Below are 25,856 nucleotides of genomic sequence, written 5' to 3'. Positions count from 1 at the left end.
AACAAATTAGAGAACATTGGCTCAGCAGAAGAGTTTTGCATCTAACGCTACATAAGGTTTCAAATAGAGCAGCTAACCAAGGCAAGCCAAGTATGTTGGAAATTGAAGTTAGGTAATTCTGTTATTGATCCTGAGAGATTCAACTTTTGGTGTTGTGAATTTCATTGGAAGAAGCTATGACAACAAGCTGAATGATACACACACACTCTTTGTGTATTATTCGGCACAAGACACTACAGCTTAAACACTTGTTAACCTCTTCAGCCATCTGATGGGAACACAGAAGGACCCTAGCTCACCGAGTGGTAGCAGTACACTGGTTATCTTTCTAAGTTAAGAAGTTGTCCTCCTGACGTCTCCTAACTTGTGTACTGATTTTGTTTCCTCTGTGGAGTTTCCAGGCAGTGGTTACAGTTTTCTTGGCCTTCTCAGTCTGTCTCAGGATTTTGAATACTTCACTCAAATATCTCCTGTGCTGCACAACAGGTTGTTTCCGGCACATGTGTTTGATGTTTCTAATCAAAACATGTTGCAGTCTTCCTTGGCCTTGCTGCTGTCACCTTACTCCTATGGGAGGGGGTTCCAGTTTGTGAGAACTTTTATCAGATTTAGAGGATAGAACCTCAACTGTTCACTGCACACCGACGTACTTCGCCAAACATGACTGGGCAGAATGAAAAGCTCAGTGATGTTGTGTGCTTTGTGTGTGGGCAGATTGCCGGAGGCCCAGCAGAGGGTGGGTGGTTTTTTTCTGAATCTCATGCCCCAGATGAAGAACCTCTACGTTGCCTATTGTGCCAATCACCCTTCGGCTGTCCATGTCCTCACAGAGCACAGGTACGTTCGAACAGGTGTTTTCACTCGCCTTGTGTAGTGGGGTGCATATTGTCCTGGAACTAACACCGTTTAAACCCTTTTCATTACATTTCTGTGGGTGTGCCTCTTTGTTTTCCTGAAAGAGTTAACAAAAAAACCTCCACAAAGGTTCTTAAGCTCCTCCTCATTACCTCAGACCCAGCACAGCATGATGTTAAAGGCAGACGTGTGATACTAAGGATTTTGGGCTAAACCGGATCTGAGAGAGGTGTCTGTCATCTGCTGGATTTTTGTGACCCATCAGAATGCGCTGTTTGTGCAGAAGTGCGAGGCCCGTGAGTTCGGAGAGCTCATGCTCTATATACTACAAACAAAGCTCCAGGCAGGACATGTAAGTCATTCCTATTGAGCTTTCATTTGGCTGCGAGAGGATTGAAAAGCTGCCATCTCCTACATCTGACAGACTGCTGCCTTTGGAAAGCTTACTGTGTTTCACTTGTCTTTCTTTGTTGAGCTTCGATTGTAAAGATCAGACACAGGGTTTTCCAAAGTCAATAACGTTTGAATCGCTTTTGAAAAGTGATTGCAATTGCAAAGCAAAAAGACCAGATGTTCAATATCCAGTAAAAGAGTAGTACAAACTCAATAAAATTATCTGTAAAGACTGTAGAGCCACTATATTTCTTTATGTTATTGTGGTGTTGTAATATTAATATAATTTATTTGTAAGAAAGTGTTCAGATTTTTTAAATTCTATTTATTATAAAGCTGGGTGAAATGCAAAAAATAAGCACACTTTTATCGGTATTTTCATTTGTTTACAGTAAAACGCAAGTGGTTATGTACCACATACATTATAATGATTATGATCGATGCAGGATAAACTAAATGAGGTGTCTGGTCTTTGATAACCATCATTTGTAACTGACACCACACATCATTTCAGTAAGTACAGTGGATTGAAGTTATAGTTTACGTTGTAGTGTAAAACTAGTGCTTGTGCAGTAGAGGCTCATCCCATTGGCTGTTAGTGTTTGTCCTTTCTGCAGTGAATGTTCCAGGGGATTCGTCGAAAGCAGACAACATCACAAAAGAGGAATTTTCGGCTTTAGCAGTCCTATGTATAACTGTTCATTTTTACAGTTCAACCCCAGACATGTACTGTAGAAGCTCTGGTACAGGGTGGTTTTAATGGAAAATGCATATGTGGTAACACAAATGTAATCTAACCAAGAACCACTGAACAGTGCTAATGTCCATATACTGCCGCCCCAGTGCAGAATTAAGGAGTGATATTTATGTGTTCATGCTAATGACATTTAGCGAACACGGTATTTAAAGTCACAGTATTTTTGTTTACTGTGTAAATATATTTAGAAACAATAAAATAAAATATTTGATCTCAGAAACGAATGAGGCTGTGCTCTAGGCTTTCTTTTAATACTTTAGAAATGCAGTAAATAGGGTTTGCATGTTAGAGATGTACTATACTGCACACAACTTCCATGCGAGAAGTGATGGTTCTGCACTGTTACAGAAATATACTAATGTTGGTAGTGACACATTTCAATTTTAAATTGACAAAAAACACTTTTTAATTTCAAGTAACAATGATGTACAGCCTAAAAAAGTGAAATTATTTAGGTTGCTCCAGGCAGTTAAGACATTCTATTTTGTAGCCAAATGTGGCTTGGGGTTCATGACTGCAATGACTGCATGACTGCAATGTCTCATCTAAGTACCAGAGCTTTTATTAATCCCACACATACAGTAAACCTGCAAGCAGTTCAAAGGGAGATTTGCACAACGGGCAGAGTACCACAGGCCTTGGGATAGGGTGAACATGCAGAAGACGTATCGGCAAAAACGTATGTTTCTGAATTGTCACTATTTAATTCAAGTGATAGATTATTTTCCCCCATAAACTCCTTCCTACTAGAGCGTGTGTGTGCCACACGTACCAGTTAAAACAGTATATGGGAGTTTTCTCTGATCTTGATTTGATCAAAATCCTTCACTGTTTCACCCCTTAAAGGTGATGTGGAAAGACAAACAACAATAAAAAAACATTTTGTAAAACTTAATTTCCAAGTAAATCATAGTAATAGCCTATATCTGAGCAAATCCCAAAGTGCTGGCTAAGTAATGATTAATTTTGAAGTATTGTTAGACCTTGGATGACTTCTAATCTTTAGGCATGGATTCCCAATTGGCACATGGAGGTAATAATTCCTTACACTTATATAGCACTTTTTTGGACACTCTACTCAAAGTGCTTTACGGGTAATGGGGACTCCCCTCCACCACCACCAATGTGTAGCCCCACCTGGATGATGTGACAGCAGCCGTAGTGTGCCAGAACGCTCACTACACACCAGCTATTAGTGGGGAGGAGAACAGAGTGATGAAGCCAGTTCATAGATGGGGATTATTAGGGGATTGGTAAAGGCCATGGGAAATTTAGCCAGGAAACCAGGATTAACATCCCTACTCTTTTCGAGAAACACCCTGGGATTTTTAATGACCACAGAGATTCAGGACATAGTTTTTTACAGGATGTCACCTTTTTACAGTACAGTATTCCCATCACTATTTGGGGCATTAAGACCCACACAGACAGCAGGGTGAGCGCCCCCTACTGGCCCCACTAACACCTCTTCCAGAGGTAATCCCACATCATTTGTCTGCAAAGAGAGACCCTTTGTTCTCGTGACAAAAACCTGGCAAAAGGATTATGGGAGTGGTCAGTAGACCAGCTGGTTTAAAGCTCTTGCATTTATTCCAGTTGGTTTGGGGGAGCACTGCTGCCTGCCGTCCGGCAGGTGTGGTGGTCGAGCAGCGGAAGGGAACGGCCGTGCCCTTTCTGCTCTGCCTAAGCGGTTTCCTTTGCGTTTCCTCCGGCAGCGAAGAGCTGGGAGAGTTCATGGAGCTGAAAGGTGCCAGCAGTCCGGGGATCCTGGTGCTGACAACGGGCCTCAGCAAGCCCTTCATGAGACTGGACAAGTACCCCACGCTGCTGAGGGAGCTGGAGCGACACATGGAGGTGCGCACGTGGGCGATTGCTCAGCCTCACGCCACCACCCCTGTAACCTGAGTGAATGAAGGTCTGGTCTCTGGTCTTAGTGATCAGTGATCCCGAAGAATGGTAGCATGAGATACTGGGGCATATTTAACAATGTAATCGTATGATTTATGGATATTAATTACTTTCAGGTTGTGTTTTATTTACCATTTGTTATTTTGTAATTCAACAGAAATGTTCTCTTAACAGTCTTGCTCACTTTTGGTAAGATGACAGGAGACAGGAGAATGGATGTAACGTGAGCATTGTATACAGACCCCCGTTTTTCTACATTGAACTTCAGAGCACAGTGCGATACCGACCTTTGCTAGCAATCTACACCAGAAAGGAACTGAGTTCTGAAAATATCCTTTATTTGGGGAGCTAATTAAGTGGAACAGTATTTCAAAGCCCTTAATGACTTATCCTTTAAAGCTTGTTCATCTCAACAACACTTCATTATTATTGATACACATTATTGGTGTGTAGTGCTGTAGTGTAAGCATCAGCAGCAGCAAGCCGAGAATAACAAATACAAAAAATGGGAAGTGGAGCAAAAAGAGAATGAGATCCAGACAGTTCCTTTAAAGACACTGATTGCTGTCACCTTCATTGACAAATAGATTGAGCTCTGAAAGTTTCATCTTATAATGATTCAGCTCCTGAGTAAGCACAGAGTAGATGAGGGGCTTGTGTTGTCCCTGCAACACAAACAAGATTCTCTTTCTGAAAAGAACACTTGACCACCTATTTGAACAACATCAACAACAACAACAACAAACAGAGGGATTTAGAACACAAATAGTTTCTCGGGTCTTTTCCTATGTTATCCCCACATTAGGAAAGACAGTATGCTAAGTTTCATTTGCATTATTTAACATCCATTTATCATTCTCCGGTATTTTTTGGAAAATAAATTATTGTTAATCAGGAATTTTATAAGAATAAAGTGCATATAAGTGCACAAATGAAATAAATACAAACGAAAAACTTTAAAATAACACCAGTAAACTATAAGCATTTAGTACAGTATACTTACAGCCCTCATAATTCTACTTTTGTGAAACTGCAAGTTTGCATTTCAACAGATCTGTGCCTGGTTCTTTTCCTGTGATCCTATTTTATGCATGTGTATTCCTAAAGACCTGAAGATTTGACCTTACAAATTAAACTGAGTTTCATGGCCTGAATTCTGTGTATGAGTGACGGTCAGTTTTGGATGTGGATGTACAGCACTGTCTCCACTGGGAATATTGTAACATTTTGCATTGAACTTTTTTTAATTTAGAATCTGTTAAATTGAAATTTAACATTCCCCATGTTCTTCTCTTTAAAGGATTATCACCCGGACCGACCTGAGATTCAGAAATGCATGACAGCCTTTAAAAATCTCTCTGTAAGTCACTAACATTTTGCATCTTCTCTAAGTCTTTAACATCAGACTTATTTTCCAGGTAGACGTAGGGCACTATGAAACCATATTTTTTGTAAACATTGCATTCCTATCCATGTTCTTGTGAATTTTTGTGTTTCTGTTGATTCATTTATTAACAATTTAGATTTTCAGTACATTGCATGATGCTGTAAATTGTTATTATTTTAAAAAAGTTAAACTCTCCTAACTGTGTAGTTACTTGGGAGCTGTTGTTCTTATATTTGTTTCAGTAATATGATTTACTGAGAGTTTTTGAAGCATTGCAAGTCTGGCACTAGAAGTGTATTTTGTTGAGGTGCTTTTGACATCCAATCAATCTGCTTTCAAAGATTAAAATGTCTTTCAACTAAGCTGCTTTCTCTAATTGAATGTTACAGTACTGAGAAAATGCTAGATATAGGGCTGGCACAAAATATATTTATTTGGAAAAGCACAGGTGGTAGCAACCCTTCTGCTTTGCCAGCTGCATATTATGTAAAAACCAGTCAGGTTATTTTTGCCCAGCTAGCAAAAGTCTAGTCTAGCGATCACTGCCCCTGATCTGTGATGTTTATAATATACCGTAATAAATTAAGTACAGTACACCAGTATTGTGTACGTTACACACTTGATGCTTTACGTTTCTTAAGCAGGAAATTGTTTTTGGACTTGGCTGTGTCTTGTCACTTGATTGTGATTTGCTAGTTTGCTATGAGTCTAGTAGGATATTTAAATTATAAATTAAGCACCCTCCGAAACTTAGAACTGTTTTAATTGGTTTCACCAACAGCGCTGAAGCTCTGCTCTGTAGATCTAGAAGGCTAGTTCCTTTATTCTTGGCACCACACACATTTGTACTCCCTGTGTTCTCTGTGAGCTGTTCCATTGTTGCAAGGCCATATCTTCTGCACACAGCCTCCCTTTCTGTTCCAGACTAACTGATCAGTTCATCTTGCAGAATAGGCTTTGAGAGATTCAGATGAACAGAGTTTTTCTGTTTTATTAAATGGCTGCCAATACGGTTTGGCCGCACAACTGTTAACTTTTTTTCCCATTCTTTCTTTGGTTACTGTGCACATTTTTCTGAATGGGAGATTATTCTTGCTGGTAGGCTTCTGGAGTGCATTTGTGTCAGTGCTTTTGTTCTTCTTACCAGTTGTTCGTTCAGTTGAGAACACATAACAGTGAGGGAGATCTTTAGTTTTGCAAAGTAAGCCAAGAGATTCTGGCTTAACAACAGAGAATTGTTGCTCTCATCTCATTTAGCTGAACCAGCTTAGATCTGGGGGATGTACTGGCTGAAGGGATAGGGCTGCTGACAGTTGTCTTTAGTGCAGTTCTGATACTTTGTGACACAATTCTAGGTAAAATGTAAAAATTTACATTTTTTCCCTTCTGAAATTGTAGTTTGTTAAGATCTGGTTGTGCTTGAGGTGGGTGGCAAGGTGGCACACTGGTGAGCAGTGCTGTCTCACAGAGCTGGGGCCCACGGTTTAATTCTGGACTGGGGTGCTCTCTGCGTGAAGATTGTATGTTCTCCCCGTGTTCACGTGGGTTTTCGCCGGGTGCTCCGGTTTCCTCCCACAGTCCAGAGATGTACAGGTAGGCGAATTGGCTTCTGGGAAATCTGGCCCTGGTGTGAGTGTGTGCGTGTGCGTGTGTCTGTGTCTGGGTGTCTGGGTGTGTCCTGCTGTGTGCCTGTTGCTTCCCGGGATAGGCTCCGGCTCCCCCTTGACCTGGTGTTGGATAAAGCAGTGAGAAAATGGATGGATGGTTGTGCTTAAGTGTACTTCCGTGATAGCTGATATGTATGTGCTTTGCATGTAGTATTTACTATAGTAAATGCTATTATCTAAGCACATCTATATCATAATAAAAGCCATTAATCTAAGCTCTCATTTTCTCTGGTGGTAGCCAGTCTCTTTAGAGAAATTCGTTTGCAGTACCTAGATTTTAAGTTGTATGCAGAGCAGCGTTTAAATGCGCAGTCCTCTGAGCAGAAACGTCAACTGAGAATAATTTGTTTTTCACAGTTACGACATTACTAAATGTGCTCTAAAATGCTCTAAATGTGGACGTGGAAGTCCCCAGCTTGGATAAAAGTTTGAGCAAACCCTCGCAGTGTACAGAAGGATCTTATACGCACACCAAAGTGTTAGAGGTCACGTATACTGTACCTGGACCTGGTGTTGCAGCAGTGCTCTGCACAGTTCGAAGGTGAAGATGCCTCTGTAGTTAATGAGCTATACGTGATGGTTCCTGTGACAGGCACAGTGTCAGGAGGTGCGCAAGAGGAAGGAGCTGGAGCTGCAGATCCTGACAGAGTCGATCCGGAGCTGGGAGGGAGAAGACATTAAGACCCTGGGCTCCGTCATCTACATGTCCCACGTCATGATCCAGTGTGCCGGAAGTGAGGTAGATCACTATTAAAATCACGACTTTGCCTTCTCAGTGAACCTTTGTCTCAGTTGTCACCAACGGGCTGCTTGTCTGGTCACTCTTGCTATCATGGGATGTGGCCACCTGCAACCACCAACAGACTAGAATCAAAGGCTGAGAGCATCGAGGCAAAGATATAAAAGCATATATATTTCTGTACAATTGATATAATAAGATCCCGAGAATACCTTTTGATTCTATTCTTTAAGGTATGCTGCGGATGTTCAGTAAAATATCCACAGATGTAATTTATTATGTTAAGCTCAGAAAGAAACCTGTTTAAAAAGTTCATTATATAGGTTATCTCATTGGATGAAACTGAGCAAACTAAAGCATTCTCTGGATAGATTTGGGCTGGATTAGGATGTGACAGTCACTCTTCCTATATAACCGTGTAGTTGTCTGGACAAACTGTTGATCCCTGAAAGTGGGGTGATTTGTGTTGTTGCAATTATTTGCCATTTTTTCCTTTCCATGATTAGCTTGAATTAGTTTCTGCTTCATTTTTTTCCTGAAAATTCAGCCCAGCATGGCTTGAAAATACCAGCTCACTCTGAAGTCATGTGAAAGCATCTTAGCACTAGATTAAGTAAACATCAGAAAATGATGATCAGCAACAAATGTTAGTCCTATAGATAGAAGTCTGGTTTCTCTCCTAATGTCCATGGTTCCAAAATGTAGGTACAAAATCTCCTTTAGCAAATTATTAAATCTCTTGGTTTGGACATTATATTATTGATGTTACAGAAAGATTTTACAAATTTCGAATTAAATCCTGAACATTGTGAAAGTATGGTAAGTTGCGATGTTGTCACAAACCCCTGGTCTCGCCATGGGCGAGAGCAAGAGTTCACGAGAATTGTGAAGTGAAGGGGCCCTTCCTGCTCACTAGTCCCTGTAATGTAATAAGTTGTACAAGCAAATCAGTACATGTTGTGCAGCAGATATTTCACTGCAGAAATGTTCCAATGTGATCTGCATGCAGAGATAACAAGTAAGCAGTATATGTCAGCAAAACTGTCTCAAAATTGAGAGTAATATTTCTATTGGCTAAAAAAAGATGTATTCACAAGACTGCTTGTTTGTAGTTTATTAGGGCCACTTCACTGCACTGGAAATTTTCTTCCCTCATTCTGCATTGCAGAATATGTCTCAGTGCATACGTGGAAATTTTGTCTATTTTGTGATGTAATATGAGGTTTTGCATGTTACTGTGTCTGTCACTTTTATTGTGGTGTGAAATGCATTTATCAATGCTGATTCGTTCTAACCCAGAAATATAAAAATAGCGTTGCAGTTTCTTTTTAATTCACTCTCCTTTTCAGGAAAAAAACGAGCGATACCTTCTGCTGTTTCCACATGTATTACTGATGCTGTCTGCCAGCCCCAGAATGAGTGGCTTCATTTATCAGGTGAGGCACTTCTGTGACTGACAGTGGACCTCTCTCTCACAAGACAGCCTGTGGTCTGTGATTCACTTGATCTTCACATTTGCATCGCTCTGTGGCAGCCTGCAACAATGTGTTTTAATGTTTCTGAAAGAAACAATACATCAAGTGCAATTGCTAACATGTTTCGTTTAAATTTTTTAGTGAAAGCCCTTGGACACGTTAATCTCTCTGTTTCACAGAATGCTTTTCTGTGGCGCTATCTGCGCCCCCACTGCTGAATATAATGGTAATATGTCGTGTATTGCTCTTTCTAGGGTAAACTGCCGCTAACAGGAATGACAATCTCCAAACTAGAAGATAGTGAAACTCAGAAAAACGCTTTTGAAATTTCTGGTAAGTTGTAAGCCTATATGAAAGTCAAGCAATAAAAGTGAAGTATGGGTTACTTTTAAAAAAATATGCAAGCAGCTGTAATTCCACATTTCTTTGGCCATTACACCCATGGTTATCAACCCTTTTTGCTTATGACTCCTCTCAGCATCAGTCATTCCTGATATGCACTCTCAGATTAAACATAAAAGCAAAACTACAATAAAATATTATTATAAATTGTTCTGAAATGATGTAGTGTTAAGAAACAGCTTACATGCCGCAAGCCTTGGGGTGAAATGGTTTTCAGTTTGTTTCTGGGAACCTTCTGGACAGTCTTTGAGACTTGTACCTTGGGTCAAGAACCATGGCATTAATCCTTACAGACATTACTAATCCTTCCAAATATTATTTACAGAGACTGAGCCCAGTTATATACAGCGTTTATGTAGCGATCTGGTTGGGCAAAATGCCAGGAGAAGTTACAAAAAAGCAAATAATGCCTGTTTTCATGCTTGTAGAAGTGGAATTAGAGTAGTTTTAAGGTACAAGATAGCTCTGTGGCTATGTCATTGAAACTATCGCCTGACTGACCAATGAAGATGTTCTGCCAGCTAAGTGGCATTTTGTTCTATATGCTGAATATAATTTTTGTGCTGCAGGGAATATGATAGAACGTATACTGGTGTCCTGCAACAACCAGCAGGATCTGCAGGACTGGGTGGATCACCTGCAGAAACAAACTAAAGTCACCACCATGGGCACCCCTACTATCAAACCACAGTCCGTGCCCTGCCACACAGTAAGTCTCAGTGGGTCGAGGGGCTCGAAGTAAATGGAAAGCTGGACTAGAGTGAATTTCAGTTTAGACTTAATCGTGCCGGGAGACCCACGCGAGGCTTTTGTAGTATCCAAAAAAAGGCAGTTGTTCATTAAACACATTGAAAAGGTTTGTCGTTGTTGTTATACAACAGGAGTGAGATGAATACACTGTGGTGGTCTGGTCCTTCTTCCTCCAGGGCGTATTCATTCCCAACTCTGCTGGGCTGGAATAACAAGGGCCCGGAATATAGAGGCTCTTGAATTTCAGACAGTTGATTTTTAAACTGCCCGCAGAAGTTTGTTTTACATTATTGTTCCTCTTGTTTCGTTTGATTTGTACCGACTTCATTATCGATAGGAAATTCAGCAATTCTGTATACACAACTAAGCCTCCCTCCTGTACACTGGAGGGAATTTGAAGATTTCTAGCAACTGTTCATGGAGAAAGATTAATTGGTTTAAAAACCTCTGAAGTACTTTTCCAATTTGTATCACAGATAGGAACCCTGGGTTTGATTGAAAAACCCAAGGAAGAACCTTGTGAAGGTAGAGCACGCTATATGGTCACAAAGCTTATAAATGTCCAGTATCAGAACAGGAGAAAATACATAGGAATGGTTGCTTTGAATTTCAATGAAAGGTAACGTAATTGAAGCCCGCCAGTTTGGAAGTTATAGAAGGGATTTCCTCTGGAGTGTTAGTGACGTAACTCATCCTTTCTTATCTCCCCAGCTTCCTTCTCACCCGGTCACCCCGTCCGGCAGACATTCCGAGAACAGGCCAGTGACAGTGGCGCCGGCCTACCACACTCTCCCGCACCCCTCCTCCCACGGGACCCCCCATAGTACAATGATGTGGGGTCCCCTGGAGCCCCCTAAGACCCAAAAACCATGGAGCCTGAGCTGCCTGCGGCCAGCACCTCCACTCCGGCCCTCTGCAGCTCTCGGCTACAAGGAGGTACGTCTTACCGGACTGTTTTGTTTACGAGAATATCAGTCCCACGAAGTAAGGCCTGATTTGCATCCTGTGAAAAAAAAGGGGTTCATCAGCTTTTGTGGTACTGCAAAAAGATGTGTTTCAGAGGTTTCAGTGTAGGCTGCCTCACTGGCGGGGATTAGAATATCGTGCCCTTGTGTTTCCAGCCACAAGTTTGTGCAGTTCGCAGTTAAGAAATCTCCTTTCCAGCTTTTTATAAGAATAAGGGATTGGGATAGTAAACAGCTTCCTAGTTGGAAGAAGAGCAGGGGATTACACAAAACGCACAGTATCTGGATGTGAAATGAGGCAAACACGGGGAAAATGCAGGTGAAAGAGCCCAGTGAGGAAACTACTACCTGTATTTTGGAACAGATTCAAGGACAGCACGTGCGTCGTTACTACTTGGCTTCCTGAAGCTGTACTACATGTTAATCTGGCAGGATTTCTGAAACAGATGGTGGACCATGTATCAGATGGTCTGTTCTTGTGCAAGCAGAAATGTAGACATAGAAATTAAATTTGCTGTAACTTCTTTGGTTTCAACATTGAGTCATTAGGCCAGGGTCGACATTGAGTCATTAGCTAAACCCAGTTAAGTGAATGATCCCAGCACCTTGCTCCCTTTCCTCACTCTTTGGCACAAATCTCTCAACAAGATACATGACATTGTAGCTGGAACAGCAGTTCTCATTCCCTATTTGTTTTTTGCTTTATCGAAGGATCTCAGTAAAAGCCCTAAAACCATGAAGAAGCTGCTTCCCAAACGCAAGCCGGAGAGGAAACCATCCGACGAGGAGTTTGCCTTGAGAAAAAGTGAGTGCGTCATTGCTGTAGCTGGTGCTTTTGACAATGTAATGACAAATGAACTCAGTAAGACCCAGTATGTCCAGATGCTTTTCCTAGCTCCTGTCTACATTGATAGATAATTGTGCTGTTTCTCTAGGCTGAATATAAACACTTTTTCACTAAATTTTCTTCTGTTCAATACTTAAATATTAAACATGGAGAAATTAACTTTACATTTGAGTATAAATAACTATACTTTGGTGTTGTTTTATAAAGCAAAAATTTTTGTAATGGTTGGACATGGTTAATGACGTTAATATTTTGAAGATAAGTATGGTGTGTTTCTTTGATTGCAGAGACTGTGTTCACTTATTTCTGATGTTCAAAGAGGTATCACAGTGCACGTGCATTCTTTTGTTTTCTTTTAATTTAATAACACGCCCTGGGTTGTAGTAAATTTGGAAGCAGAAGTAGTTTGGAAGCAGAAGTTTGTTTCTCCGGTACTGTCTCTACATACGTTATAAACTACCCCTTTTGTGAATGTGTCATCATGCCACATTATCTCTATTATTAAACTCATTATTTTTTGTTTTAAATGGTTAAGGAGACAATATTTTCAAAATTATAGTTATTAAGAGTCCAAAAAATGTCTTAAAGTAATGCCCGATGGTTTCAAAGACTAGTTTCTTTTTCTTTTCCATCTGTGTATCAGGCAATATTGCCTCAGAAGTCAGAACATACAATGACATATTTCTTGATTTGGTTGTGGTGCTTTCTTGTAAGCATTTTCACAGGTAATTTAAATCTCTTTCCCCAACATTTGCAAATAAGAACTGTTAAGTATATAGTCTTGAAACTTACTATGCATTCTGTATTGACAATAAAAATAACAGATGAATGATTTCTCTTTCATAAACTGTCACTGATGCTGTCCTTTTAAAAGACACAGGATTGAAACTTTTGAAAGGCTTTAAATGCCTTGAAGAATGTAAAGAATGGTCTCTGGTTTATAATCATTTTTAGAATGTTTGAATTCAGCCTCATTTGAGAGGGCTGATCAGCTGTTCGTCTAAAGGGGCTCAGAGGTACTGGGCCAGTCATCACCACCCGCGAACAGTGGACAGTGTCGAATTCTTCTGCGGCTGATCTGGTATTTTGTAGTAGTGGAGCTCAGTGTTGTAGTAGAGTGGTACTGTGTGGCTCTGAAGCCAAGATCAAGCCCTGCTGGGGTTAGCGCAGAGCTGCATTCATCACGTTAGCGGGGGCTTTTTATTATTTTTTGCAGGTACGGCAGCATTAGAGGAAGACGCACAAATTCTCAAAGTCATAGAGGCTTACTGCACTAGTGCCAAAACCCGACAGACGCTCAATTCAAGTAAGTCCTTAAACTCTGCTTGGTGGCTTTCAACATGTGAAATGTGATCTTTCTTCTCATCTACTTGAATTGTTTCGGATGCATCCACATCTTTTAACGATTAGTTAAGAGTTTGGCGTAAACCCGAAAGTTGGCAGTTTATTTCAGAAAATTGGTGCTGGTTCTTGATATAAAAAGAAGAATTGGCAAGTAGATCTCTTCATTATTGCTTTGTTAACAAAATTGATTAAATTAAATATAGATTAAATATTCAGGTTAGTTTAAATTAAAACCTTCATTAAATTATTCACAAACTGGTCAGATGGCAGATGGGATTGTGACTGCACGCTGAAAGTCTGTAAATTATTGGAGCACCTAATGGCTTCTCCTTTCTTAAAATCTGTCTTTATTTCAGATATTTTGTACTTGATGATTTAGAATCGTCCAGTTATATAAATTGTATTGTTATTTAAACTATGTTTCTTATCCATTGCTATTCAAAAACCTGTATGGACGTACTTTACTTAAATGTACAACGCACAAGTAAAGATTAATTCCACGCTGAAAAGTAAAAAGAACGATATTGGCTGTGGAAACCGAATCAAAACCAGATCAAATCGGGAATAATGGAAATATATACATGTCAAATTTGAATTTGAGGTCTTTGAATAAGAAAGCCCCAGTAGAGGTTAAATGCACCAGCGCGCGCCATATACAGTAATACTTTTGCCAAGTCATCATTCTGACAATATTCTGAGATTTTCCCCAGATGTCCATGAAGGATGATGCACAGCACTTAAAGCCAATGATTCAGTTCAGTCCTGAGGTATTAACTGTTATAACGTGACCTTTTTGCAAATTTCCCTTGATGGTCTCTTAGGGGAATGAATATGTTCTACTGTTTGCCTCAGGCTCGTCAGGAAGTCTGCTTTAACCCCTCTCCTTACTTCCTGTACTAACACTGAACATTCACACCTGGTGCTTCTTGGGGTCACTCTGCGGAGCATAACTTGACTGGATTTTTAATCCTCCCCCCCCTATTTCCTGTCAAACATGCCGTCCCAGAGGGCACAAAGAGGGGCCTTTTCCACATGATCAGTCTGGGCAGGACCGACTCTTCTGTGATCTGTTTCTGGAGTTTCTTCCGTAGCCCGCAGAGCGTGGCGCATTGATCTGCCTCGCTGTCCTGCCACATTTCTAACCGTGTTTTCTCTTCTCCTTCTCTTTTCCCTTCACTTTTCTGTTGCGTTGTTCTCTTTTCTGTTGTTCCGTTTGTTCATTTTCATTTCCTTGTGTTTGTTGCTTTCACTGCCCCCTTTTTTGTTGATTTTGTCCATTTTACTCCCTCTTTTATATTCCCTTTACCCCCCCCCACCCCCTCCCCCCCATTCCTATGATTTCATATTGCCCACACTACCCCCTAGCATGGCAAGGCACTGACCTGATGCATAATCACGTCTTGGCTGACGATGACCAGTCCAGTCTAGAATCGCTGGGTCGTCGCAGTAGTCTGTCCCGCCTGGAGCCCTCCGACCTCTCAGAAGACTCAGACTATGACAGTATATGGACAGCCCATAGTTACAGAATGGGTTCTACAACTCGTAAGAGCTGCTGCTCATATATCTCTCATCAGAACTAAAGCACTCCTTTTTTTTCTCCTTTTTGTTACTTAACAACTGCCTGTTGCGTTGACTGTTTACCGTTTCTGTGCCCTTTCCTTTCTGCAGTCGGGTGTTCCCTCCCCCCCTGCTTTTGATGCTCTTTCATTTTTGCCCCGTTCTGCTGGGGATGGTGGGGAGTGAGGGTGGGTAGGTCTTGGAATGGGGGCATTCTGACTGAAATTCAGGCGTGCTGTAGAAGAGACGTCTCTAGATTTTGCTGTGTGTAAGTATACTGTAGTGTGTCCTGAAGTGAATTTTACCAGTGTATATGCACACAGTGTCCCCCTGTATGTGTGGCACGCTTACCGGACTACAACTCATTGGTTCAAAAAAAGATACTAGTGTAGATCACTATGATATACAGGATATATTAAAACTGGCCTTTGTAATTAGTAGGTTTTAAACAGATTTGAACATAACTAAATATTTTGTCTCGTTTCCTAAATGAATAATATTCCAGTCCATTTTTAACCATAGAACTGCTTTCTTAATTTATAATACATGAATTTACAGTACTTCAGGAAATGTTTCATCACTGTCTGGCAAATGTCTGTCAATGTTAGATCCCAGGTCCTTCGGGAAATATACTGTGTACATATATGTACGACTGGTAGTGCAATAATATTGCATTCCATTTATGAGTTTGTACTGAATACCCAAGATGACACATTTGTGGCATCCTAGCACGTGTTCCTTCTCTTTGCACTGTTTGTGTCCTCGTTTTTTCTCACTTCAGTCTTTATTTCCAGTAGTGGTGTAATTAGAGGGCCTTGTAAAGAGTCACAACCTCCTGTACAAAGGACAGGTATTATTCTGTCATTGTATCATCAACACATGCAATACACTGCACATAAAACAATTTTGGGATTCGGAAATCACAGTTTAATTGCACATCACTTGACGTGTTGAGGTTACTATCATTTTTTAGCTGTGTTGTTATTCTTAAAGTTTTAAGTCTCAAATAATCTGCCACTACACAATTGTCATTCTCTCAATTTACAGAAGCACTCTTAAAACATCTGCAGTTTATGTGAGGGCTTTAGCTTCTCTAGTAAATGGTATTTTGTCTTGGTTGTCACAGTTGAACACTTACGAAGCTCATATACACACTTGTGAAAGGCAGCTCATAATTCAGTATTTAATCTTCTTCAGCGTTAATAACAGAAGAATGTAAAACTTAATTTTAGTTGCCAAGAAGTATCTGTTTCCTCTTCCAAAAAGCCCACATCTTCTTAAACGTTTTCTGTGGAAAAATACTTTGGTACCATTCCTTATGGTATGCTGGCATTTGGAGGAAGACAGTGCAGAATGAAACACTGTGATGAGGTGAAATCTGTGTTTTAGAACCACAGGGTGAACGCTGCAGTTAGTGCTGAAAGAACAGAGTCTACAAGCTTTTACAATGAGCTTGTGCTCTACCAGTAGGTTTCTTGCAATACCGATATTGTTGTCATAGTGGCATGGGTCCTATCATCTGAATGGGACTTTGGTAAAATTGTGGTATTTGGGTTTATTTTCCAGTTGTTCTCTGGAAAGAGGCTTTCTGTCTTGAAACAGTTTAAATTGCTTTATTGAATGCTGGGTTACTGAGCTTTGCATGGGGGGAAAAAGCTAAGAAGTGACATAACATTACCGATTGGAGAGAGTGACTCAAATTAACTCCTTTTATATGAGCCTTGTAGACCTTTCACCGCCTTTCTTACTGAAGAACGATTGCCTCTTAGAGAGTATTTCACCAAAGCAGGGAGATGCAGTGGTTCAACACCTACAGTATTGAGCAATGGAAGAATGATGCTTGGGTCATAAGCTGCAAAAGTGTCCTTGAGGTTTTGTTGAAATATTGCCTGTGCTGATGATACCTCAGATATCTAGTGATCTGCCAAAAACAGGATCAGTCTAGGAGGCAGAATATAGAAGACACAAGACAGAGTTTGGCTCCGAATTTCAGTGGTCAAAATGACAGTTATAAATATCTGCTTTGACACTGGTACAGTCAAAACGTGTAGAGGCAATGAAAAAGCAGAAAATCCGTGTCATTATGTAATCTGTCCTGCACAGTGCAAAAGGATAACCTTCAGGTGAGTGTTACACTCCAAGTGTAAAATCTTTCAGTATTTTTGAAGGCTTACACGTTTAGGTTGTTTCAGTATGTTTTGGTAATAAACTTTTAGTTTGTATTGAGTTTATGTTCAATAAACATGGTCAATAATGTCAGTTGAGCATGATTAACATCACGGTTTCATACATTTGTTAGACTGTTTGCAAGATGTCAGAAAAGGTGACGTAGGAGCCAAATAATTTGTGAGAATGTGCATATTCTTTGCTCTTTTCTTAATGAAGAATTTATCAAAATAGTGCCATTTCCAGCAGTATATGCAGTTGGCTGTCTGAAATGCCTGGAGCCCTGTACTTGTCTTAATTTGTTTGACTAAACTGAAAAAGAGTGCAGTTCATTTGTATAACTAGAAGTGTTAGTGTTGTAAGAATATTGTGTAATATTTTGTATATAGAGCTTGTAGTGTTGAATGCATTTTACACGAGCAGAGAGAAGAAAAACAGAAAAACTCTTGTGGAACTGAAGAAATTTTGTGGAAGTAAAGTTTTTTTTCTGCTTTAGAGTATTTTAGGATTGCAAATATTTGTTTGTGGTCTTCAGCAACTCCAGTGACCCACAGTGATATTTACACTTGACTGTCTGTAGTCCAATAATGGACTATTGATTTCAATTACAGCAATTTATACTTCAAAAGGAATGATTTATTTAAATAAGGACCTCAACTTTTATTTATATGTGTATTTGTGTATATATGCAATTTTATAAAGTCTTGGTAATTTTCAATTTAGTTTACATTATCTTCCTAGCCTCAACTCTTTTACCAACTTGAAACAGTTAGGGGACAGTTAGGATTTTTGCATCTTTCTATTGCAGGACTCATGTTATAGTCATCCTACTCCGTGTTTTGGATGTTGATTTTCACTGTTCTGGTGCCTCTATTAAGAACTGGCATACACCCTGAGTGTACACACACCTGGTTGTCATTGTAAATATGTTTGAATAAAGGACTTACTTAAACTACAGATTTATAGATCCTAGAGATGGAGTACACAGAGACCATAAGAGGATGTTTTATTAAAAAGATCCCCGTAGAGGGTAGTTGAGGAACGAATATTATTGTTTTGTGAGTTCTTAAATTGTTTAATAAGCTGAGATTTTGTACACCTGTGAACAGCTAGAGAATCTAGCTTGTAGTGGCCCTCAATATTGTGTTTAATATTTAACTTCCTTTTACTCCTAATTAAGTATTTGTCTCCTAAATGTTATTAACAGTAATGTCAGTCGTGTGCACCAGTATGAAAATTTGTGAACCAATTCCCCAATTAGAAAATGCCCCCAGGCGGTCAATGACAGAGTGTGGAACAAATTTAAATGGTTAAGGTATTTTAAGGCAAGGTCCACACCAGAGCACAGTAGCTCAGCAGCTCATCTTGATTTGCATAGTGTTGAGAAGACTGAGGACACATGACTGCCCCCTAGAGGAGATGTGAGTCCATTGCAGGTCCTTACTTATACAGCAGGGAGGACTGGAGCAACTGGGGTAAAGTACCTCACTCAGGGGTACAGAAGTGGGGACATAACCACCCACAGTCAGTTGTAAGTCCAAAGGCTTACCCAGTGCACCTGCAGTCCCTCTTGAATTTTAATCCACAGATATAGCAGGAAAGGGCAAGGTCTGCATTTAAATTTAATATTTAAAGTGGACTGCCTAGAAGGGCAAAGTGTTTATGACAAAGTAAAAAAGAAAAGGTTACACAACCAGTGCAAGGCTAAGGGATTATCACAAAGAGGCTCTGAACTCAATACAGTGGCAGCATGTGTATTGTGGAAGTGTACAATACAATGACAGATGATGGGTTTCTAGCCGGTCCAATTTGAAACGTACAACAGGAACCAAAAAAATCTAAATGTTTTTTTTTTAAATTTATATTCTTTGTATATACAGTGTCTGCCACACGGATTGTCTTGCCAAACATGGTGTGAGTATTTGAGCTGACAATAAGCTAGTCGTGATATTGTGTGATGATCTTTGTGACTGAATTCTATCATTTGGCTCGAGAGCCCTCTGAATAGGTAACAGCCTTGTATAAACATTGTATGTATATTTGAATGTTACATATTTATTGTACAGTATGTGTATTTGTGTTTGTTATATATACACATATATAACAAAAACGTAATCAACGTTGTAATATACCCTTTTAAATAAATATTTCTTTTGTTAGATTGTGGTACAATGATTTATATTGAAAATGGGAAAAAATGGTACATGTTACAGAATGCAGATTCGTACTATGAAAGTTAGAGGTGTTTCATACAGGAGTGTTGTTCCATTTGAAATTATTTGTTTTCTAATGGAAGTGATATTTATTTCTAAATTATATTTCTGGAAATTACAATGCAGTCATGGACAGAGGTTTCTGTTTCCTCAAGTTCCAGTGAAACTTCTATGTAATTCCCACTGATGCATATGATCAGCCAGCAATAAACCGTCTGTTTTATAATTAAAGCTTTAGAAAACCAGTTACTAACTCAGTAGCAGAACAGATGGATACCAGATGCTTTTGTCCATGTTTTTAGTGATCTTACGGAAAACACGCAACAATAAACACTACAGGACTCCTGTGTGGTGACTGGGCTGGGACCTCAGTGGAGCAGATGGGCACTTGAACTTAGGCACGGCCATAACAAATCCAAAAGCCGATAAATCAGTATCTCATACCCTTGTCCACACCATAAGTTTAAAAAGGCCATTGTAATTTAAGATAATGTAATGTAAGATAGAGATGCTTAGTGAATAAATGGAGCACAATCTAGATTAAGTGACGAAGATGCCCAAATTATAAAGAATGCCTATTCATTTTGGAGACCTTTGTATGGATCATGCAATATGTTGTTAATACTGTTTAAGTGCCTCTCTCTGTCTCAAATGATCATTTTTACAAACACATTGGTATTCCTTCACCATACAATTGCATCCCAGGCCTGGGGTGTTATTTCTTTCCTAACAGCCATTGTGGTGTGGGATTTTAGTCATCGTTGCTCATTCAAACCTGTGTCTGAGATGTAGCACATCTTTAGCTAGATGGCCGCTCATTCAAAAGAGTTTCTCTCATGATCTCTTAAGTCTCTCAAGTGTAGTGCCTGCTTGCTACCACCTAAAAGAAAAGTTTGTAATGATTTTTTAACAGGTTTTCGCCTGCAGGTATTAGTGTATTAGCATCAAATCCTTCCCCCAAAGTTTCTGGTATCAGTCAATCCCTAGTGAAAACTTCTGTCCACAGCTGTGTTTTATCTTGGCTTCTCTGATATTGCAGTGGTTTTTGTTTTAATGCTACCATTCAACTTAATATGTTATTAGCGATCATAATAATAGTGTTGTAATTCTATTGTAATAAGACAACAAATTAGAGGGGTCTTTCTGTGTTGTCGTATTTATTTCTGTGCTGTTATACACAGCAGATGTTTAAAGGCTCATCACAAGAATGGAGACATCAAAGACTGTTAAACAGGTTGAACAAAAGAACAAAACTTCAACGAGAGGAAAAAGACTATAAATTACTGGAAAAGCTACTATGAGGAGGAGAGTTTTTCCCTAACCTGTGGCTCCTGAACTTCAGCCTTTATTGGTCTTCCTTTAAGAAAAAAGACCATCCAATCTGCAAGACATCTGAAGAAACCATTGTGGTTATTTCTGTATGCTACAGAATGGGGAGTGTTTTATTTAAGATGACACATTAATTATATTTGCTTCGGTATAATAAAAAACAGGGGTTAAATGATCTGGGCACTTGGTTTTACAGCACTTTTTTTGTCTTGTGAGATGTGTGTAAACAGTGTAGGGTCACTGCATGTAGAGTTACTCAGTAGTCAGCTTTGTTAACTTCACCACAAGAAGCACACAATTACCTGAAACGGCAAACTGAAACCAAACTGCAGACACTTTCTTCTTTTAAAACAGGGTCTAGGAAGGAATCAGGCCCTCATATGCTATTTCCTGAAGAGGAGAAGATTATTGTGGAAGAAACCAAAAGCAATGGTCAGACTGTCATTGAGGAGAAGTAAGACTGTTTCTCTCAACAACTTTTGTATTTTATCTGAGGCGCCCCTTACTGGCACTTGGAAAAGAACTGATATACCTCAAGGGAAATTTTATTAACAAAAGGAAACTGAGTTTGACGTTCAGCCGTATAGCCGATCTTGAAAGGCCATACAGAATTGTCCATTTGTCTGAAATTGATTGTACACATCACGTGAAAGGAAAAAAAGAAAGAAAGAATGATCTTGACTAACTCCTAGGCTGTCCTCGGGACTGTTACTGAAGTAAAAACACCTTGTAGTTTCCCTCTGTGCATGGATTTTAAGACCTGAACTTAGTGATTCTTTTGATTTGTTAAGAAACAAATTGCCGTAGCTACAGACATTATGCATGACCAAAGAAACTCTGTTTTATTTCTCATACTAATGATTAGGAGCACACTGATTTTAGTAGACAGTTAGATATTTATACCAAATTTGGTATTCTGATTTATATTGTAACGCTGCATTCTTCCTGGTTTAGCAGTATATACTTTTTAGTGTATCGTAGTACTGACTGAATTCCTTCTTACATTTCGTACTATTTTTGTATTTTCTGTTTGGATGCTTAAACATGTTCTAATGTTTTAAATTTTAAAGGAGCCTTGTGGACACAGTTTATGCATTAAAGGATGAAGTACAAGAACTAAAACAGGTAGGCAATGATTAGCTCTATTATAAAGGTAATATATCATTTTTTTTGTAGATGAGGTCACAAAAGCTGATATCAAATGTTAAGGTAGTATTTACTGCACTTTATCATTGGACCATGCAGAAAATGAAAGTAGATGTTGTTTTCTAAAATACACAATCTCTGCCAAAAAGATGGGGTTGATGGGGTTTCTGTGTGACACGTTTAGTTAGTGATAGTTGGAAGAGTTACAGGGCCTTGCAAAAGTATTCAGACTATTCCGAGGGTGAAATATTATTTGCGCACTACACATTTTTAAACTTATTTTTTAATTTAAAACCTGAATGTCCAAACTAGACTTGTCAGGGTAAAATAATTTACAGTAAACATCAGCAAAAACTAAACAAATAATAAGTAAGGCTTTATTTGAATGTTGCTCCATAATGACATCATAATCCCTTTATAACTGCTACACAAGACGTTATAATCACACGTGTAATGCTTTACAAGGATGTGCACATATTCCGTAATGTGTGCGGAAGACGACATAAGATTTGGTTTATCATTACATCTTATGTAGCGCTATAAATGATGCTAAAAATGTTACAAAAAACTGAAATATGTTGATTAGATAAGACCCTTAAATTCAATGTTTGGTAGAAGCACCTTTGGCAGTAATTACAGCCAAATTTTTGGGGGGTAAGTCACTACCAACTTTTCATACCAGCATGCTACAGTTTTTGCCCATTCATTTTAGCAGATGTACTCAAGCTCTCTCAGGTTGCCTAGGGAACGCTTGTGGACAGCATTTTTTCACAGGTTCATAATAGGGTTCAAGTCAGGACTTGGACTGAAACAATTAGGGAAACTTATTTGACTATTCTTAAGCCACTACAGTGTAGCTTTGAATCCTAATCCTGCCGTCCCAGTTTTAGGCCTGAAGCTGAAGGTTTTCCTTAAGATTTGTCCATAGTTTGCTCCAGCTCCTTCTACTTTCCCATCAGTCTTGAGAAGCTTCTTAGTCCCTCCTAATGGGAAGCAGAGCTTTGACAATTTGCTGCCACCACCATTCTTGACAGTAGGGATGGTGTTGAGTGACTGATGCACTATGTTGGGTTTGCATCAGGTGTAACCCCTTGCGTTTAGACCTAAAGGTTACTTTATACTTTTTATAGTTTTGTCTGCCCACTAAACATTGTGCCACATTTTTGCAGTATCTTGCTTGGGTGCTTTTTGCCAACCTCGTGCAACATTTGAAAAATATTTGAAAGGTTCTTTTTAGTTCGGTACAAGAGCCCTTTGTGGAGTGGAGCTGATGGACACTTTCTCCCATCTCAGCCTCTGAACTCTGTAACTGTTTCTAAGTTCTGGCTGGCCATACAGTGGCCATATAGTTGCCATTGTAACCAGCTCCTTCCTTGCTGGCTGCTCAGCTTTGAGGGGTCTGGGTGCCTCCTACTTCTTAATGACAAACTTCACTATGCTTAATGCGATATTAAGGGTCTTTGAAAACGTTTTGTGCCCTTTTCTCGATCTGTGCCGTGGGTGGTTTAGAAAGTTCCTTGGCCTTCAGGGTTGAATCTTTGCTTGACCGAAAAATATTCACTCCCATGTTCTGTGTTCTGAACAGGATAACAAGAAGATGAAAAAGTCTCTTGAAGAGGAACAAAGGGCCCGCAAAGAATTGGAAAAGATTGTGAGGAAAGTATTAAAGAATATGAATGACCCTTCTTGGGATGAGACCAATCTGTAAAGAGATTTGCGGCAGCGTTACAGTCAGAGCAGAGTGGCTGTTTTCAGCAGGACACTTCACAACAGATTGCAACATGTACTAGGTCTGAGTCAAATGAGGGCAAGCCGGTATGAAAATTAACCCGAGCCTTCAGACTTCCAGCAAGCCATTCATCCCCAATGCTGTGATCGTGATTGAGCCATATGACAATAACATATTGGAATGCAGAAATGTAAAAAGAAAGCGTCACTCAGGGGACTGATACAATGCTGGCAGAGGCTTCTGTTGACAAACAGCATGGGCTTTTAACCTGTGTTACCTGAGCCTGCATTTAATCCAGGGGCTGATGGTTCAAAGTCCTGGATATCAATTGTATGATCTGGACGAGCGAGCTCTAACTGCTCCTTTTTTTGTTTTATTTTTTTATCACAATCTGATGGCCACTTGTAAAATAAAGGATAAAAGCCTGCACAAATGCCACCCATTATAGGTACATTACTTGTCAGTCTGCCTGGAGAAACTGAGGGGTTTGGAGGCAGTGGAAAGGAATCCCAATTCCTGAACCGGCAGATGGGAGATGCGCGTCAGGTCGTGCTGTCCCAGCCTTTACTAGGCCTCAACTTGAGAGCACTTCATTTTCCACCACCCTGCTAGTTTGTCTGATCAGCACGTAAGTGAACAGCAGAAATAACTTGTTTTTCTGGAAAAGCAATAGCAATACAACTCTGATAAATACTGGAAAGATATCAGGTAAATTGTCAATGTTTCAAACCTTTTTTAGATTGTCTTTGTTTGGAAATTACCTCATTTTTTTCTGTATGTGTAGTTTTTTTGAAGGGGGGGGTGGGGTTTGCATTTTTTCATACAAGATTCTAAAAACGTAGCTTTATATTGTAAATATCTGAAAATTGTGACTTTGGAAATGGTTTTTCTAAAATGCTCCGGCCATCTTTCCTAAAACTGCTTACTTGTGTAAGTAATGGTCAAAAAACCGTCCTTTTAGGCACTGCTGGCCTTAGACATATCAGATACAACCTGGGAAATAAAAAATATTCCTGGAAAATGTGTCTGTAGCTAACATTTCAAGAATATTTTATTTTTTCCCCTAAATTATGTATTTAAATTAACTTGCTATAATTAAACACCACATAAGCACTGTAGGTTTTCAGAAAAAAGAATGTCCTTCAGATTTCATGTCTGCTTGTTAGCAGCAACCATCTGTCCCACTTTTCTTACTTGTGACCACTGTATTTATTGTTTCCGCTCACTAACTTGTAATAATGTTTCTGTGAATTAAACTTGTAAATAGCGACTTTTTTGATGTTTCTTTGCTTTCGTTTAATTGGATTCGAATTGATATGATCTCTCAACAAGGTAAAGAAATACACTAGGTGAGAAATTAAATTTCTTCTCTTACAGGTAACACATTGAAGAATTGAACAGAAATGAGAACCTACTCTCTACCTCATTACAAAAAAGATACATTGTCATACCTTAAAATTTATAAGCAGGTGCACATACCGTTCTAACAAGCCTGGAAGAAAAAACTATGACAAACACACTTCTGCAGGATCTAATTGTATATTAACAACCAGCAGATTTTCTCTAGGCTAAAAGCAGTTACTTTCTTCCTTAAACTGACACTTAACCATAATGTGAGGTCAACATCAATGAGGATTGGGTTAAACCATCAACAGGAAACAGGCATTGAAAAAAATATTAAAGAGTATATTGACTAAGACACACTATTGAACAAGGACAAAAAGACTGAATTCTATTACTTAATACACTACATTGGTGATAGCTATTCATCTTATCTAGCCTGTCTATCTGTGCTGAGTTAAAGATTTATTGAGTGTCCACGTAAGATACATGGTGTGTTGCGAAAAATGGTCAGGTATTAGTACTGAGCAGCCCAGGTGGATAGTTTACATTGTTCAAGGACGGTGGACTCAATTTCAATAGGAAAACCTACAGGTGTGATTGACTAAGAATTTGTTTTTACCATATTGATTTGAGGGGACAGTAAAAAAATCAAATCATAAGCAAATGATCTTTAAAGGCAAGAGATCCACTTCTCTACACACAAAACAGTGGATTTGCAGGATAAATTATGAATTTTCCTGTCAAAATGTGTGGCAATTCATTAATATTAAAAGAAACTTTCTCTCCTTATATTAAAAGCACATTCCTTTTATCTGTGTCAAAAAGCTAAAGGAGTTATTCATAAAATCTACTGTCTGTTTTATTATGCGTGTAAAGGGCTGCT

The 25,856-nt window shown here is 39.3% G+C and overlaps 1 protein-coding gene across 3 annotated transcripts in view; it reads left to right on the top strand.

The window, feature by feature from the left end:
• The window catches only part of arhgef7b (Rho guanine nucleotide exchange factor 7b), a 50,795-nt gene extending 25,898 nt beyond the window's left edge, over window positions 1-24,897 (top strand). For 2 of the 3 annotated variants that reach the window (XM_088913613.1, XM_088913614.1), the window contains 13 exons: window positions 715-837; window positions 3,721-3,859; window positions 5,214-5,273; window positions 7,560-7,706; window positions 9,056-9,142; window positions 9,436-9,514; window positions 10,153-10,292; window positions 11,045-11,269; window positions 12,010-12,103; window positions 13,362-13,451; window positions 21,109-21,208; window positions 21,825-21,879; window positions 23,486-24,897. In XM_088913613.1, the coding sequence (XP_088769739.1) occupies window positions 715-837; window positions 3,721-3,859; window positions 5,214-5,273; window positions 7,560-7,706; window positions 9,056-9,142; window positions 9,436-9,514; window positions 10,153-10,292; window positions 11,045-11,269; window positions 12,010-12,103; window positions 13,362-13,451; window positions 21,109-21,208; window positions 21,825-21,879; window positions 23,486-23,608 (1,462 nt within the window). In that variant the 3' untranslated portion in view covers window positions 23,609-24,897. Of the gene's footprint in view, window positions 1-714; window positions 838-3,720; window positions 3,860-5,213; window positions 5,274-7,559; window positions 7,707-9,055; window positions 9,143-9,435; window positions 9,515-10,152; window positions 10,293-11,044; window positions 11,270-12,009; window positions 12,104-13,361; window positions 13,452-14,854; window positions 15,032-21,108; window positions 21,209-21,824; window positions 21,880-23,485 lie in introns of all 3 variants that reach the window. The other variant, XM_088913615.1, reaches the window with a different exon arrangement.
• The last annotated feature ends 959 nt before the right edge of the window (window positions 24,898-25,856 follow it).

This window comes from Atractosteus spatula, chromosome 4 (genome assembly GCF_055471065.1).
Source record: "Atractosteus spatula isolate fAtrSpa1 chromosome 4, fAtrSpa1.hap1, whole genome shotgun sequence".
Lineage (NCBI taxonomy): Eukaryota > Metazoa > Chordata > Actinopteri > Semionotiformes > Lepisosteidae > Atractosteus > Atractosteus spatula.
This window is presented reverse-complemented; position numbering and strand designations above follow the sequence as displayed.